This window comes from Onychomys torridus, chromosome 9 (genome assembly GCF_903995425.1).
Source record: "Onychomys torridus chromosome 9, mOncTor1.1, whole genome shotgun sequence".
Classification (NCBI taxonomy): domain Eukaryota; kingdom Metazoa; phylum Chordata; class Mammalia; order Rodentia; family Cricetidae; genus Onychomys; species Onychomys torridus.
Window position 1 is genome coordinate 63,073,443 of NC_050451.1, and position 14,453 is coordinate 63,087,895.

General features: G+C 45.1%; 1 protein-coding gene across 5 annotated transcripts in view; it reads right to left on the minus strand.

The window, feature by feature from the left end:
- Lrch1 (leucine rich repeats and calponin homology domain containing 1) overlaps positions 1–14,453 on the minus strand; it is a 197,454-nt gene that overhangs the window by 80,043 nt on the left and 102,958 nt on the right. For all 5 annotated transcript variants that reach the window (XM_036199044.1, XM_036199045.1, XM_036199042.1 and 2 more), the window contains exons 3-4: positions 9,962–10,088; positions 647–752 (exon numbers count right to left, since the gene is read on the minus strand). In XM_036199044.1, the coding sequence (XP_036054937.1) occupies positions 647–752; positions 9,962–10,088 (233 nt within the window). The remainder of the gene's footprint in view (positions 1–646; positions 753–9,961; positions 10,089–14,453) is intronic.

Genomic DNA, 14,453 nt, shown 5'->3' on the forward strand with positions numbered 1-14,453 from the left:
TAACTAACTACATGCTTTACTCACTTAGTTCCTGGTCCTCACGCCTTATATACCTTTCTCTTTCTGCCCCCACTCCCTGGGATTAAAGGTTGGGTTTCTGGGGATTAAAGGTATATAAGGCGTGAGGACCAGGAACTAAGTGAGTAAAGCATGTGGTTAGTTAAGCATTTGGTTGGTTAAGCGTTCAGGCTTTGGAGCAACACAGTTCAGCTGAGATCCATTCTGGATGAGGACTCAGAAGCTTCCAGCCTGAGGACACAGGATCAGCTGAGGAACTAGCAAGGTGAGATAGCTGTGGCTTGTTCTGTGTCTCTGATCTTCCAGCATTCACCCCAATAACTGGCCTCAGGTCTGATTTTTATTAACAAGTACCTTTAAGATTCATGCTACACAAAAGCGTCACACTTCAAAATACTACTCTACCATAAGCTCTAGAAAGCTACCACACATCCCACTAATGTTTATGTTGCTGTAGCCTTGCTTCAAACTACAACTTGAACCTTGTTCTGATATCTGCCAGGGAGATTCAAATTATTAATAGCAACCAGTGTGCCATCAACACCAGACCCGCCACCCCACCCCTCATCGAAGTGAATGGAAAGAGTGATATTTCCCACCTTCTCTTCATCTTGCCCTCCGCTCTTACCTGGTGGTAAAACCTTAAGGTAATTTCTTCGGACGTTCAGTTCTCGCAGAGACTTCAGCTGGCCTATCTGCTGGGGCAAGGCTGTGATCTCGTTGCAGCTGACGTCCTGCAGCAAGAAGGGGGTTGGGGGTGGGGGGTCAAGCAGGGATAATAAAACGCCTTTTTCTCCAAGCCTTTCATTGAATTCGCCTCAAAGAACAGAAATGCTTGTATGACTCCACATTATATTTTTATACTGCTCTCCGGGTCCCCAGTCAGTGGAGCTCAACAATGAAGAAAAGGGGTTTGGTTTCCAATGTCCTTCGAGGGGAGAAAAGATATCAGTGACATTCACTAGCCGTTTATGTCACTTTTTTTTTAAAGGCGCTTAGACCTTATTCAATACCCACCACAAACTTACAAGGCAGTATTATTACTACCTAATATTCACGACTCGAGAAAATGAGGCTTTGTGACCCCAGACAGACAGGTGACAGGTGACATTAGGAAAGAATTACCAGCTACTGTTACAGAAGCAAAGTTACACCACTCCCATCACACCAAGCTCTTACACAGAGAACTATGAGCATACCAGCTGGTCGTGTAATCTATTCTAAATGGACTTCCTATCACATGGTGGAAAGCTGTAGCCAACCCCTGCACACACATTTGGTAAGCAAGTCTGTGGGGTACAAGGATTCTGGCATCTCTGTTTGGGAAGGGTAGTACCCCACTAATCCTTGATTAGAACCAGCTGGCGCCACATAAAATAAAGACATGGCTCTTCTTACCCTACAGAAACTCATTATCCCCCCACATCTTCCCTGCCGCTCCAGTGGGCTGCCGGGCTTTGCTTCATTCTCCTACAATTCTAGAACCTCCTTCAGTCTGACTATGTTATCTCTCAAAAGAACTCTTGCCCATGACATCCTCTGGCTGGCTTCTGTTCCTCCCCCAGCCCTCACATTCATCCCCTCAGAGCTAGCCCAGTGCAAATTCCATTCTGTTGTTCACTGCTTGAGCCCTTGAGAGGCGGTCTGTCAGTTTCTCCAGGGCCTGTTCTGAATGTTCTCTCTTGCATCCTACACCCAAGCCATGCAGTCACCACCTAGAGTTTTGGTGCTGACCATATTGTTTCACAGTTCCAAAACTCATTCAGGCTTCCCGCCCCACTTGATATGCAAGCTCTGGCGTGTCCTCTCAGTCTCCTACTCATCTGTTATGGCTCAACTCAAGCCTCAACTTTTCTCTTTGAGACCATTCCCATGATCCTCTCCTGCTCTGAACAACACCCAGGGATGCATTATTTTCCCCTTTCCCTTTGCAGTCCTATCCAGGCCGTGTGTACCCGTAATTCACTTGCTCTCTTAGCCTCCTTCTCCTGCAAAGATGCGAGTTTCTAGGTGAGAGGACCCATGGCACACTCCCTCCATCTTTCTGGTGCCTAGCAGAGTGCCAGGTGTAAGGCAGGGATGAAATTTCCAATACCCTCTGATGCAGATGCCCCATAACACTGTGGCTCCTTCTGCCTTGCAGCTGGGACCCCAGAATGTTTTAACATATCACTCAAATTTCATGCAGGTCCCATTGGGTATTACAGAACCAAAGACAAATTCAGGCTATGAATTCTCCCAGTGAGGTTTAGTCATTCAACAGCCCACGTTATTTATGAACCTGCAAAACATCCTTTCACTTTAGAGGTCACCAAGGCCTTGTTACAAAAAGTCCATTTCACTTTCTTTCAGGCTAGATGAATGCATCACTAACCAGTCAATGTTTGGCTCACAACTTCAACCCTACAACTAGGAGCCCTGTTAGAGCAGGGCTATGTCAGTCGGTGATCCCCATCTTCCAGCTTTGACTCAAAACCCTCAGGTGATCAGTCACAAGCCTGCTCAATGGACATGACTTCACAGAGGCATCATATCACCTTTGGTACAAGAGTACGAGGCTGCAGTCTACAAAAAACGGTGTGCACAGGGTAGGTGGCACATTGCATTCTGCTGTCGTCAACTGGGTGGGGAAGGAGGGTGAGAAGGGTTAAGGGTCACAGCATTTTCAGGTACCACCTTAGCTGCTGCCTTTCTCCTGATCTAGAAAACTCTCTCTCTCTCTCTCTCTCTCTCTCTCTCTCTCTCTCTCTCTCTCTCTCTCTTTCTCTCTCTCTCTCTCTCTCTCACACACACACACACACACACACACACACATCTCCAGTGTTTAAAACAAAATAACCAAAGGACAATGGACCTCCCTCTACCAGTACATCTGCAGAAACCAAACTGTCCAAGAAAGTAAAATCAGAATTAGGTGGTGGTCTAAATCTGATCAGCCATGAGGTCCAAAAGCAAATCCTTCCTGTGAGAACTGGATCTTTCCGTGTCTTAACTAAATCAGCAATGGGCCCATTTCATTCTGGTTTATAACAAGCACGGAATCAGGCAAGCCTGAGACGGGGGTCTCATCAGATCACTCTACTGTACTCCAGACTCTAGAGGAGGCCTGGCCCAGGAGGGATGATGTCAGAAGCAGAGGAAGGGTGGGTTGTAGGGAAGAATCTGTGGGAATCATTTTCTATCTGTGGGGAGGATGTGTGTTACTGCACACATTAAGTTTCTGCAAGTCATGTAAGTGAGCACACAGGAAAGCTTTGCATTGCTTACAAAGACACGTCTCAGTGTGAAATCAACAATTCCCACAAGTTTCTTAAAAGAATGCGTGGGAAAAGGGAAGCCAAAGCATAACCTTTATGTTTAGACAATACACTCACAGAATGCCCTGTCCTGAGATCAAACTCAGCCTTACTCCATTCTTAGGTACAACTACAGACACCTTGCCTTATGTCAACTGCTCCCAGTTAATGGTAGCATCGAAGAATGCTGGATTCCTAAAGCCAGGTGACTCCTCCTGGTACAAACCCCTATCACTATGGACTTCACAAATAACACCAACTCCTGCAGGCTGTATTTACACACGTGGTGGCAGACACAGCACCTACTTACTACACATATAACAATGCTGCATCCCAAAGGCACCCAACTCTTCCACCTAAGAGACGGGACACCTGTGGACAAGTGCATGCATAGGCCAGCGGCCTGGTCAGATTTTGAAGGGTGTACATCAACTATGTTAATAATACTCTACGTTCCTACTAGTTATGCCTCCCAATGAAATGGTAAGCAGAAAATTCCCAAGCAAATCTATTACATAAGGGAGGGACAGGCTGTATGCCACTGTACAGTCAATACAGTTAAAAAAAAAAAAAAAAAAAACAGAGCAAATCCTACTCCCCAGGAGCCACTGAACCTAACCAAATTTTTAAAGAGGTTATGAATTTCATCATAAAAATAAACCCCATGGGTAATTATGTCTAATTAGCTGAAGGAGGAGGAGGAAAAAGAGATAATAGTCTACATGTCTGGGGATGTTTTGGTCTTGAAAACGCACTAGCAATATTTCTCGAAGAGCCTCATTCTCTGGAACATTTCTGTGCAAATTTAGCCTAAATAAGGCCTAGAGCTTTTGAAAGACAATACTTAGAAAAATGAATTAAAAAATAAATGCAATGCTTTATGGCAATTAGTGAAAATTACCAGACTATAAATTCCACATTCATTTACTTACTAGAATATTCAAATTAATTCCTTCTGAATTTTCTATTAGCCCCAAGCTGCTACGGTTCAGAGAATAACTAACCGGAGCGCCAGTGAAATTGCTGTGCGTTCCATGTTATAACATCACAACCGTACAACACAAGAATCATGCACAACTGTTATAAATATTTACTGATTTAATTCTGCCCAATAGAGAAGAGAATCTAATCATAACAATATTAGTACTCAAATCCAAGTTTTTCATGGACCTGCTAACCCAACTCTGATTTAGAGTCTACCAATGATTTAAACCACACTCAGTGACAGAATGGTAATAATACCAGCAAAAGAATGTCTGAGAACATTAGGTCTCTATGTAATTGGTGGAAAAGCACATTATCAGCAGTCCCACCACCACCACGGAACCATGCCCTTCTGTAGAGATGCCTTTTGTGTGTCTCACTCTGCAACTTTAGGCAAGTGTCTTACTCTCTGCATGCTCATATACAAAGGAGAGGTGAGCGCCAAAAGAGCCAGTTTGTAAAAGGCACCTGCTACCAAGCCTGAGGACCTGAGTTCACTCCCAGGCACCTGGAAGCCACAGGGTGGAAGGAGGGTGCTCACTCTGCCAAGTTTCCTAACTTGCACACACCGAACATACCAACAAATAAATGAGTATTAAATAATTCTAATTTTCTCTCACTACTGGGAAAACCCATGCACTATATAAGAAACAATGAAAACACTGAGTGGTACTCAACAATGTCAACTTTCATTTCTTGGTAATAAAACAATCCTCAATGCCTATGGTCAGAATTTGAAAAAAGAGGAAAAAAAAAGATTGTATACTGATTTAAACTTGAACCCTTTCAAGCAACCTTTGATGTGATGGATGATCTCCTAACACCCTTGCCTCTCCAATGTGAAACTGTACCTCATACCTCTCCACATACCACAAACACAGGCTTCACACCCTGTTCTTGATAATAAACAGAAATAGAAGCCACAGAGGGACCCTGAGCAACTCCTGGGTTTCCACAGAAACCAAAGAGGTCAAAGACATTTCCAGAGACCACTAATGGACAAATGATTACAGTAGGCACGTTGCTACACCATCCCACCCCCACCTCAGAGGCAGGAACATGAGGCATAAAATGATGGGGGAAGACTCTCTTCAGAAGTTTGTCATTGGTCTTTTGGCTCAACTTCCCTACATAACCAAACAGTTCATGAAAAGAGGATTAAAAAAAAAAAAAAAAAAAAAAAACAAAAAACAAAACACATGTGTCTAGGGAGGGCCTGGAAACACACCTGCCAACCAGTATGACTGAGTCCAGCCTGGTGGGCTTTCTGGTTATAAAGGCAGGTCCCTAAGTCAAGCCTTGGGGTTTTTTTTTTGCACACCCAGTGAGGGAATGGGTGAGGACAGGACAGAGAAAAAGCAAACACAGCCAGCAAGCCACTCAGCACACAGGAGCAGTGTGGAGCTCCCGAGCCTTTGGCAAATGTCTCATCCATAAAATGCCCCAATTTTATTGAGCTGTTAGTATGCTTGTTCACACCGTTAGTGTGTTTGTTAGTATGCCTCACAGCTGCCAGTTAAGTGTAACATGTGGCGTTTATACAGCACCTCTCACTGCACACACCTCATCATTCAGCCGGATTGCACAGAAAAAGAACCATGGTTCCGGAGGAGACGACTCTGCCAGTGAAACCCTCATAGGAGCATTGAGTTTGCATCTCCAGCAACCACGGGAAAAGATGGACACAGAAGTGGCTGCCTGTAACCCCTGTCCAACCAGTCTTGCTGAAAAACAGCAAGTTCCAGGTCCTATGAGAGATCCTGTCTTGTGGGAATACAGCAGAGAGTGATAGCGAACATTCAACATCCTTCTCTGGCCTCCCCATTCACAGGCACAGATCACACCACGTGTATATACATACATGTGTACACGCGTGTACACACACACACACACACACACACACACACACACACACACACGCCTACCTTGTTTTCAATAAATTCCAAACGCTTCAATGAGTTAAATGGGTTTTAGTTGACACAGGTCTACAGATTCCCACCGCCTGACCTGGTTCTACAGTAAGGAAACATTCAAAGCTGTCCATTTGTCCACAGCCATCAGGGAGAATGCCTCCTGCTCAACTCCAAGTCACAGCTTGTCACAGTTTTAATAAGGATGTCACGACTTTATTAAGAATGTCACAGCAAACTGAACTAAGGAGATCCAGAGGAAAAAAACACAGTCCTTCTAAAGCAGTTGCTCATCTACAGTCTAGGGGAGCAGAGAGGGGCTGCCTTGTGCTTTAGACTATGTCTATATATCTGTCACCTATCAACTATATCCATCCATCCATCCATCCACCTAAACTGCCTAACCTACCTACACTGGCTGGTTTTGTGTGTCAGCTTGACACAAGCTAGAGTCATCAGAGGAAGGAGCCTCAGTTGAGGAAATGCCTCCATGAGATCCAGCTGTAAGGCATTTTCTCAATTAGTGATCAATGGGGGAGGGCCCAGTCCATGGTAGGTGATGTCATCCCTGGGCTGCTGGTCCTGGGTTCTATAAGAAAGTAAGCTGAGCAAGCCATGGGAAGCAAGCCAGTCAGCAGCACCCCTCCATGGCCTCTGCGTCAGCTCCTGCTCTCAGGATCCTGCCCTGCTTGAGTTCCTGTCCCTGATTATCTTCAGTGATGAACAGCAATGCTGAAGTGTAAGCCAAACCCTTCCCTCCCCAACTTACTTTTTGGTTATGGTGTTTTGTCGCAGCAATAGAAACCCTAACTCAGACACTATCTTTGCAGTTCTGGGAGTGAAAGCTAGAGAGGCACATAAACCAAGGAAGTGCTGTACCACTGAGCTCAGTCCTCAAGTGGACCTTAATGAGACACAAGCTCCATCCCCTTAGGTAAGTAACTCCAAAAGCACTTCTTCACTGTAACGTGTAAACGTGACGCCTGCCCCGCTGGGTTACAAGGCTTTATGGAATGACACCGGTGAATGTGCTAGTTGACGGCCTGATCGAAGTAGATGCTGAGTAAATGTTGGCGTTCTCTCTTCCTTTTCCCCACAAAGCAGCACCCACATACACAATATCTATGCTGCAAGAGACGGTGAAGAGACCATTTAGAGTGGGCAAGGGGGTCTGAATGTCCTAGATTACTGCTCTCAGTAGTGACTCTAAAAGGATTAGATATATAGAGTTAGGATTCCATGAATTACCCTGCACCAGTGACTGCCTCAAGGTGGACGTACAAGCAGGCTGTGCAGAGCGTTGGCTGTGCCGGGTGATGGCCGGGCAGATCAATGGCTGACATGGGCACTCTTTGTCTTCAGACTCTCAGGTAGCATGACGTGATGGAGAGGCTAAGAATAAATGCTTTGTAGCTTGACTTCCTTGCAAAACTAATAAGGAACGACTGTGTTCTTTCTGATGGCTGAGGCATTTGGTCTCTTTCTAAAGGGCACACTAACTGTGGAATGTTCGTCCACACTTAAGAGAAGTGGGTAGGATTCTATTCCAAACACTGATGTGAAAATGTAGGAAACAGCTTTTCCAAAATAGCCAACAAACAATGCTTAGAGTCCAGTGGGCTGAGTGGTTTCCTCAGCACTCCAGCCTTAAATGGTGAGTTTTCTGAATGCTCAGGGAGTGCCCAACTTTTCTTTTTAACAAACTGGTACTCTGTATCTACAAAACCAAAGGACTCCTGTTCAAAAAAAAAAAAAAATGACATCTAGCTCTCCAGGGAACTCCTTCCCCAATTGAAAACTAAAAATAATCTGACATGACATGGTTACCTATAGCAACACTACTATTTTAGGCTAAATAAATAAATAAATAAAACTGAATTAAAGATAAATGAGAAAGGATGAAAAATAATCTTTTTTATTCTTTTTCCTTTTTAGTCTATGACCTTAACCAAGGCAGGTCCTATCACCTCTTCATGGTTAAAATCATTAGTAAATTTCACCTGCTTCACAAATAAATGTTGTACATGTTTTGTTTTGTTTCTTTTTATTGTTATTAATATGTGTGCATGCCACGGTGCACATGTGGAGGTCAGGGGACAACTATGGGAATTGGTTCTCTCCTTCCACCATGTGGGTCCAAGGAATTGAACTCAAGTCACAGGCTTGGTGACAAGTTCCTGTACCCACTGAGCCAGCCCACTGCATCCCATCAAAAATGCTTTTCATTAAAAGCACACTTGCCCAGACCCAGGGGGCAACAGAATATAAGACTGTAGAGCTGTCAATCTAAGTGGTAGTCCAGCCCTGGTGGCATTGAGCACCCAGTGTGTGAATGATCCTATGTGTGACTCATGACCCCTGAAAGACGCATACTGGACTTGGCAGGAAGGGCTCAGTACAAACAGAAGGACACAGACATATCTCAATAGTTTTCTGTCATATACGTACAGGGGCCATAATTGCCCCTCTAGAGTTAAATATAGTATTACAGAAAGGACTTTCTCTTGTTTCTTTTAACTGTTTAAATATGGCAACCACTACATTTAAACATTTTTTTTTTTTTTTTTTTTTGCTTTGGATGTCTTCTGGACAGTGCCACTGATGAGGGTGTTTCAGCTCAAGTTACCACGACCGGTGAATTTCCATATGTCATTGCCTCGCTGGCCTGGGTTCCATCTTTCCATCAAGAAGAGCCTGGACTACAATGCTTCTACAACCTGCTGGCACTCTGACATTCGGTAATTTGTGGGTCTGGGGGAGACAGGACTGTGGCAGTACTAAGGTGTGAGATGGGAGCTGGGATCAAGGGACACCCTGGCAACGATCAGCTTGTTGCATAAGGGACCCATCGCTTATGTCCAGGATTGAACACGGCATTGTTCTAGACATGCCAAACTCCTTACAGAACCACAGCACCCTGTTCTTTCTGCTCTTTGACGTCATTAAGTATGGACTCCAATCTTAGAGAGTGGAGATTTCTCTAACTTAACCATACTTTTTTGTATGTAAATGCAATCTGCAAAAATTATGTCGCTACAATGCCATAACCTGTCAACTTCAAAACTGCAAACCTGTTAAGATTCAGGTGTCACCCACAGGCAACTTGTAAATTTCAGGAATATAACCCAGCACAGCAGGGATGCCACTGTCACTGTCTCCTCACTGAATGACTTACTTAATCACAGGCTGCCTCCAAAGGATAGGCACTGCTGTAGTTTCTATGTTGGTCCCAAGGGTTCACACACTGGAACCTTAGTCTCCAGGCTGGTAGTAGAAGGAGGTAGGGGAATCCTTTAAAGAGTGGAGCCTAATGGAAGGTGATCTGAGCATTGGGACATGGCCTTAGTCAGAGTTATCATATTGCTGGCAGGACCCCAGTAAGGGCCAGCGAGAGTGGATCACTATAAAACCACAAAATTGCCACGCCCCCCCACTCTGTTTGGCTACCTGTGTAGTCATGTGCTCTTTCCCTCATACATTTGCTCCCACCATGATGATGCCTTCAGCTGTTGATGAGGAAATCCCTCAGCAGTGGCCAAACAGATACGGCCAGCTTGGTCATGTACTTTCAGCTTCCAAAACTGTGATTTAACAATCTGTTTTATAAAATTCCCAATCTTGGGCATTTGTTATAGTGATGGGAAAGGATGATTACAGCCCTCTCCTTGTCCATCTATATCAAAGTCTTTCAGAAAACCTTTAACGGTTATGATTAGTTAGCAAAGAAGAATGTCTTAGAAATCAGTAACATACCAACTCCATTAACTGTTTGAGCTGACCTATCTCTTCAGGCAGTGATCCCAGCTTGTTGTTACTTGCGATTAAGACTTTGAGAGGCAGACCACACAGGCAGGCGGGCAGGGCAGACAGCTGATTTCGGCTGTAAAGACAATACAACAAGAACACATGTAAACAGAAAGACCACTTCATGATGCTGCCTGTGAGCAGGTTCTCTTCTGTTGGTAGGTGCATTTTTTCTCTGGGTTATCTGGACAGGGGCTCTCCTGTAGCCCTGGGGGCCTGGAATCCCTCCATAGCCTAAGCTGGCTTTCAACAGTATGATCTTCTGCCTGTACCTCCAAAGTGCTAGAATCACAGCCTACACACCATGCCCAGCTGTGAACATGAGAAGATACTTTATAAATATAAAAACTCTAATACTTCTGCCTATGAAATCACTCAAATTACTAAGTGCACAAGAAAAAAATGCATAAAGAAGAATGGAGGAGTAGAGAGACAAGACTGGATAACAAACACCAAAATGCAATTTGACAACCACGCTGAGCTTTCATCTTACACCAATCAGAATGGCCAAGATTGATAAAACAAAGGACAGCTCATGCTGGCGAGGATACAGAGTAAGGGAACACTCGTCCATTGCTGGAGGGACTGTACACTTTGTAGAGCCGCTAGGGAAGGCAGTGTGGCACTTCCTTGGGAAGATGGAACTTAATCTACCTCAAGAACCAGCTATCCCACCCTTGGGCATATTCTCAAAAGATGCTTCATCCAACCACATCGACACCTGCTCAACCATGTTCAGTGCTGCTCTCTCCATAGCAGTCAGAAAGCAGAAGCAATCTAGATGTTCCTCAACAGATGAGTAACTAATGAAAATGTGGTACAATTATATGATAGACTAATACTCAAATGTTAAAAAAATGAAATTCATAAGTAAATGGATAGAGCTAGTAAAAATCATTCTGAATGAAGTGACTCAGACCCAAAAGGAGAAATATGGTATCTATTTACATATATGTGCGGATGTTAGCTAGTAAGTCTTTGATAAGCAGACCGCAATCTATATGACCACAGTGGTTAGGTGTAGAGTAAGGGGTGGGGGAGGGAAGGGTCTCCCTAGGAAGAGGAATAGAATAGATAGCTATTGATGGATTGGGGAAGGGGACTTAAACAGCAGCATCCAGGAAGGGGAAGGGGAAGTGGAATCAGAGGGGGAGTAATGGAGGGGCAGCTAACACTAAGGGCCACTTGAGGAGTCATATAAAAACCTACTACAGGAGAAGGTTCTTAAACTATATATAAATATGAAAGAAATCTAAATGGAATCACCAAATGACCAGAAGACAAAGCCACAACAAAACACGTCTTGCCACCCAGCGAAACCTTGAGGTTACATCTCACTGGAGTTGTTGGCCATAGGAGCCCCATGGAAACCCATGAACAACCCAGGCCATTGCCAAGGCTCTTGGTGACTCTCCACAAACTGAGAGTAAGGCCAACTGCTGGAGATAACACCTCGGCAACTCACTGAACATGGAGACGCCAGGCTGGTGCCTGCCCAGAGCTTTCACCCCTGCTACCCAAAGAGAAAGTCAACACCAACCCAGCTATAAAACCTTCAGTCTACAATGGTGACCTGCATGCAAGATACACTGGTCCACTGGAAACACAGATGTTGTGGGAGTAACCAACCCCTATGTGACTGGACTTAAGGCCCTTCCACAAGAGGGAACACAGACATGACACTGCTCAGGTGCCCAATAACCTGATACCAGAGAAAGCCGTGAACCTGGGGGAAAACCAAATACAATCATTCTGCTAAAGCAACGTAGCAGTAACATGACTCCTAACAACACTCTGCTACACTCATAGTCGGCACTTTGTTCAGCCATCATTACAGAGGCTTCCTCCTACAGCAGATGGGAACAAGCACAGAGACCCACAGTTGGACAGTGTGCAGAGTGAGAGACCTTGGAACACTCATCTTAAATGGGATGTTGACACCAAATTCCTCCTGCCAGGGCTCAGGGAACCCCATGGAAGAGGGGGCAGAGAGATTTTAAGAGCCAGAGGGGATGGAAGATATAAAGGAAACAGGCCTTCTAAACACAACAGGACCGGCACACATATGACCTCACAGAGACCGGCAGCATGCACAGGATCTGTACAAGTCCAAGCCAGATGGGGTCCCAGTGGTGAGAGGGGAAGTGGACACAAGCCCCCATCCCTAACCCAGAAGCCATCTCCAACTGACAACTGCCTGCAAAGGAAAAATGAATTTTTCTCCAATAGAGTCTCACTGGATGTACAAACCACTTTTAGGGGCAGGTCCCACGCCCAGCAGTAGATGGCCAACACAAAATGAACTGAATAGTGGTTTTGGAGGTCCTTTTCGGGGGGGGGGGGGGTGTCTCAAATGCTTAGTCTGGGAATTTTTTTTTAAACTTCACAGGTATTTTGCTCATATATTATGGCTTCCAGTTTGGAGTTTCTATGTGTGTGAATATGTGTGTCTCTGGGTCTACATGTGTTTCTTATACTTTCTCTTCAGCTTGTTTTTTGGCCTGTACATTTGTTTGTCTGTTTTCATCTTTCTATTTTTTAGAAGTCTATTTGTTTTCTGAAGAGAACAAACAAGAAAGAGTATGGATTTAGGTGTGGGGGGAGTTGGGAGGACCTGGGGGCAGTTACAGGAGAGAAAACTGTAATTAAAATGTATTACAAAAAAAACTATTTTTCAATTTCTTTTTAGTTACCATGAAATATTTTTTTAAAAAGAAATTTGCAATTCAAAAAAAATGCAATCTGACAGAAAGAATGCACGCTGGGGTCCTGAAGCAGAATCGGGAGAGTCAACTTTCCAACAGGCACATATTTCAGTACCAGCGATGGGCCCAAAGGTTTCCATGGAAACGTGACCACAGTTTAAGGAAGATGCTAAGCACCAGGCAGTTCCCTCCACCTGTACAGGCATCAAATCACCACACTGCAGCTCTCAACTCCTGGGTGCCTTTATAAATACACAGAGGGGCCCTCTTGCAGGAGGCCGCTTTGCACAGTGGGATGCCTTAGAAGGACAGAAGGACAACCTTTACCTCATTTCCCTCAAACCAAAACCAATGGGAGCTGGTGCTGTTACAGCTCAGATCATAAATAGTCCCCACAGGATGCCTCTTGAAAGGCCACCACCAGCTGAGCGGAGGTAACCCACACCTTTAATCCTAGCACATGAGAGGCAGATCTCTGCAAGTTCGGGGCCATCCTGATCTACATAGTGAGTTCTAGGACTGCCAGGGCTACACAGAGAAACCCTGTCTTGAAAACAACAACAACAACAACAACAACAACAAGCACACCACCTTCTGAGAGTACCATGATGCTCTGGCCATGAAGTACACCACCTAGCAACAGACACAGAAGCAATGGAGCCTAACTGACGAGATTGGAGCTTCCAAAAGAAAGCCATGGAAGACTATCTCAATTGCTTTGCTACGTGACCAGACGCTGTCTAACTGATGCCACTGCTCTCTCCTGACAACGTGGACAGGAAACTCAGTCAGACAGGACCAGAACTCTGCCCACCCTGGCACTCTTCGGTCTTCTTTACTGCTGGAAGAGTTCGTTTTTAATGTTTGTGAGTGTTTTGCCTGCAAACGTGCACCACACGAGTGCAGGTGCCCAGAGAGACCATCCGATTTCCTAGTACGGGATGGCTGTAAACCACCACCGAGTGGATGCTAGAAACTGAACCTGGGTCCTCTAGAAGAACAGCACGTGCTTTTAAACACCGAGCCGTCTCTCCAGCACCCGAGATTTTTAGTATTGGTTTTAAGCATGAAGAGGAAGAGAGGTGCTTGGGGGTGAGAAGTGAGACATAGCCATGTGCATGTCCGGGGTGTGCATGGGTGTGGCTTCTCAAAGGAGGGTCACTGTCTGTCTGTAGGGAGAATTGGTGCAACCTATAAATCAGTGGGTGGAGTTCCGATGTCTGACTCAGCTCCATACTGCTCAGCAAGAGCTGCCACAACTGCAGTCGGCTTGAGTGCCTGCGAAGGAGCAGGGAGAGGAAAAAGGCATTCTTCTACCGAAGGATGCCTGGTACCCGGAGGAGGCTTCAGCTTCCCGGAGCAGCCAGCAAAGGCGGATGGGGGTTTTGCTCCACTCTGCATAAAGAGATCTACTGGCTGTGTTTAGTTTTCTAAGTCAAAGAGTCGAGCAAGGAAACTCTGTTGTCTCTCCACATGTTCCGGTCATCCAATCAGTTCGGCCTCCCCATCACCCCCAAAGCCCTTGTCCTGCCACCAACCAGAGTCAGATGGGTTACAGTTTCTCTGATTTTCTTCCCCCACTCTTCTGTAGATGAAGCCAAGAGCATGTGATTGCAACTATTAAAACTTCCGTGGGTTTGTGCACATGCGCAACATTTCAATGCCATGCCCTGCGCGCATGCCCATTTAGAGGCAAAAACATCTGTAGATCACAGTAAGAAAGAGTTCTAACCTAT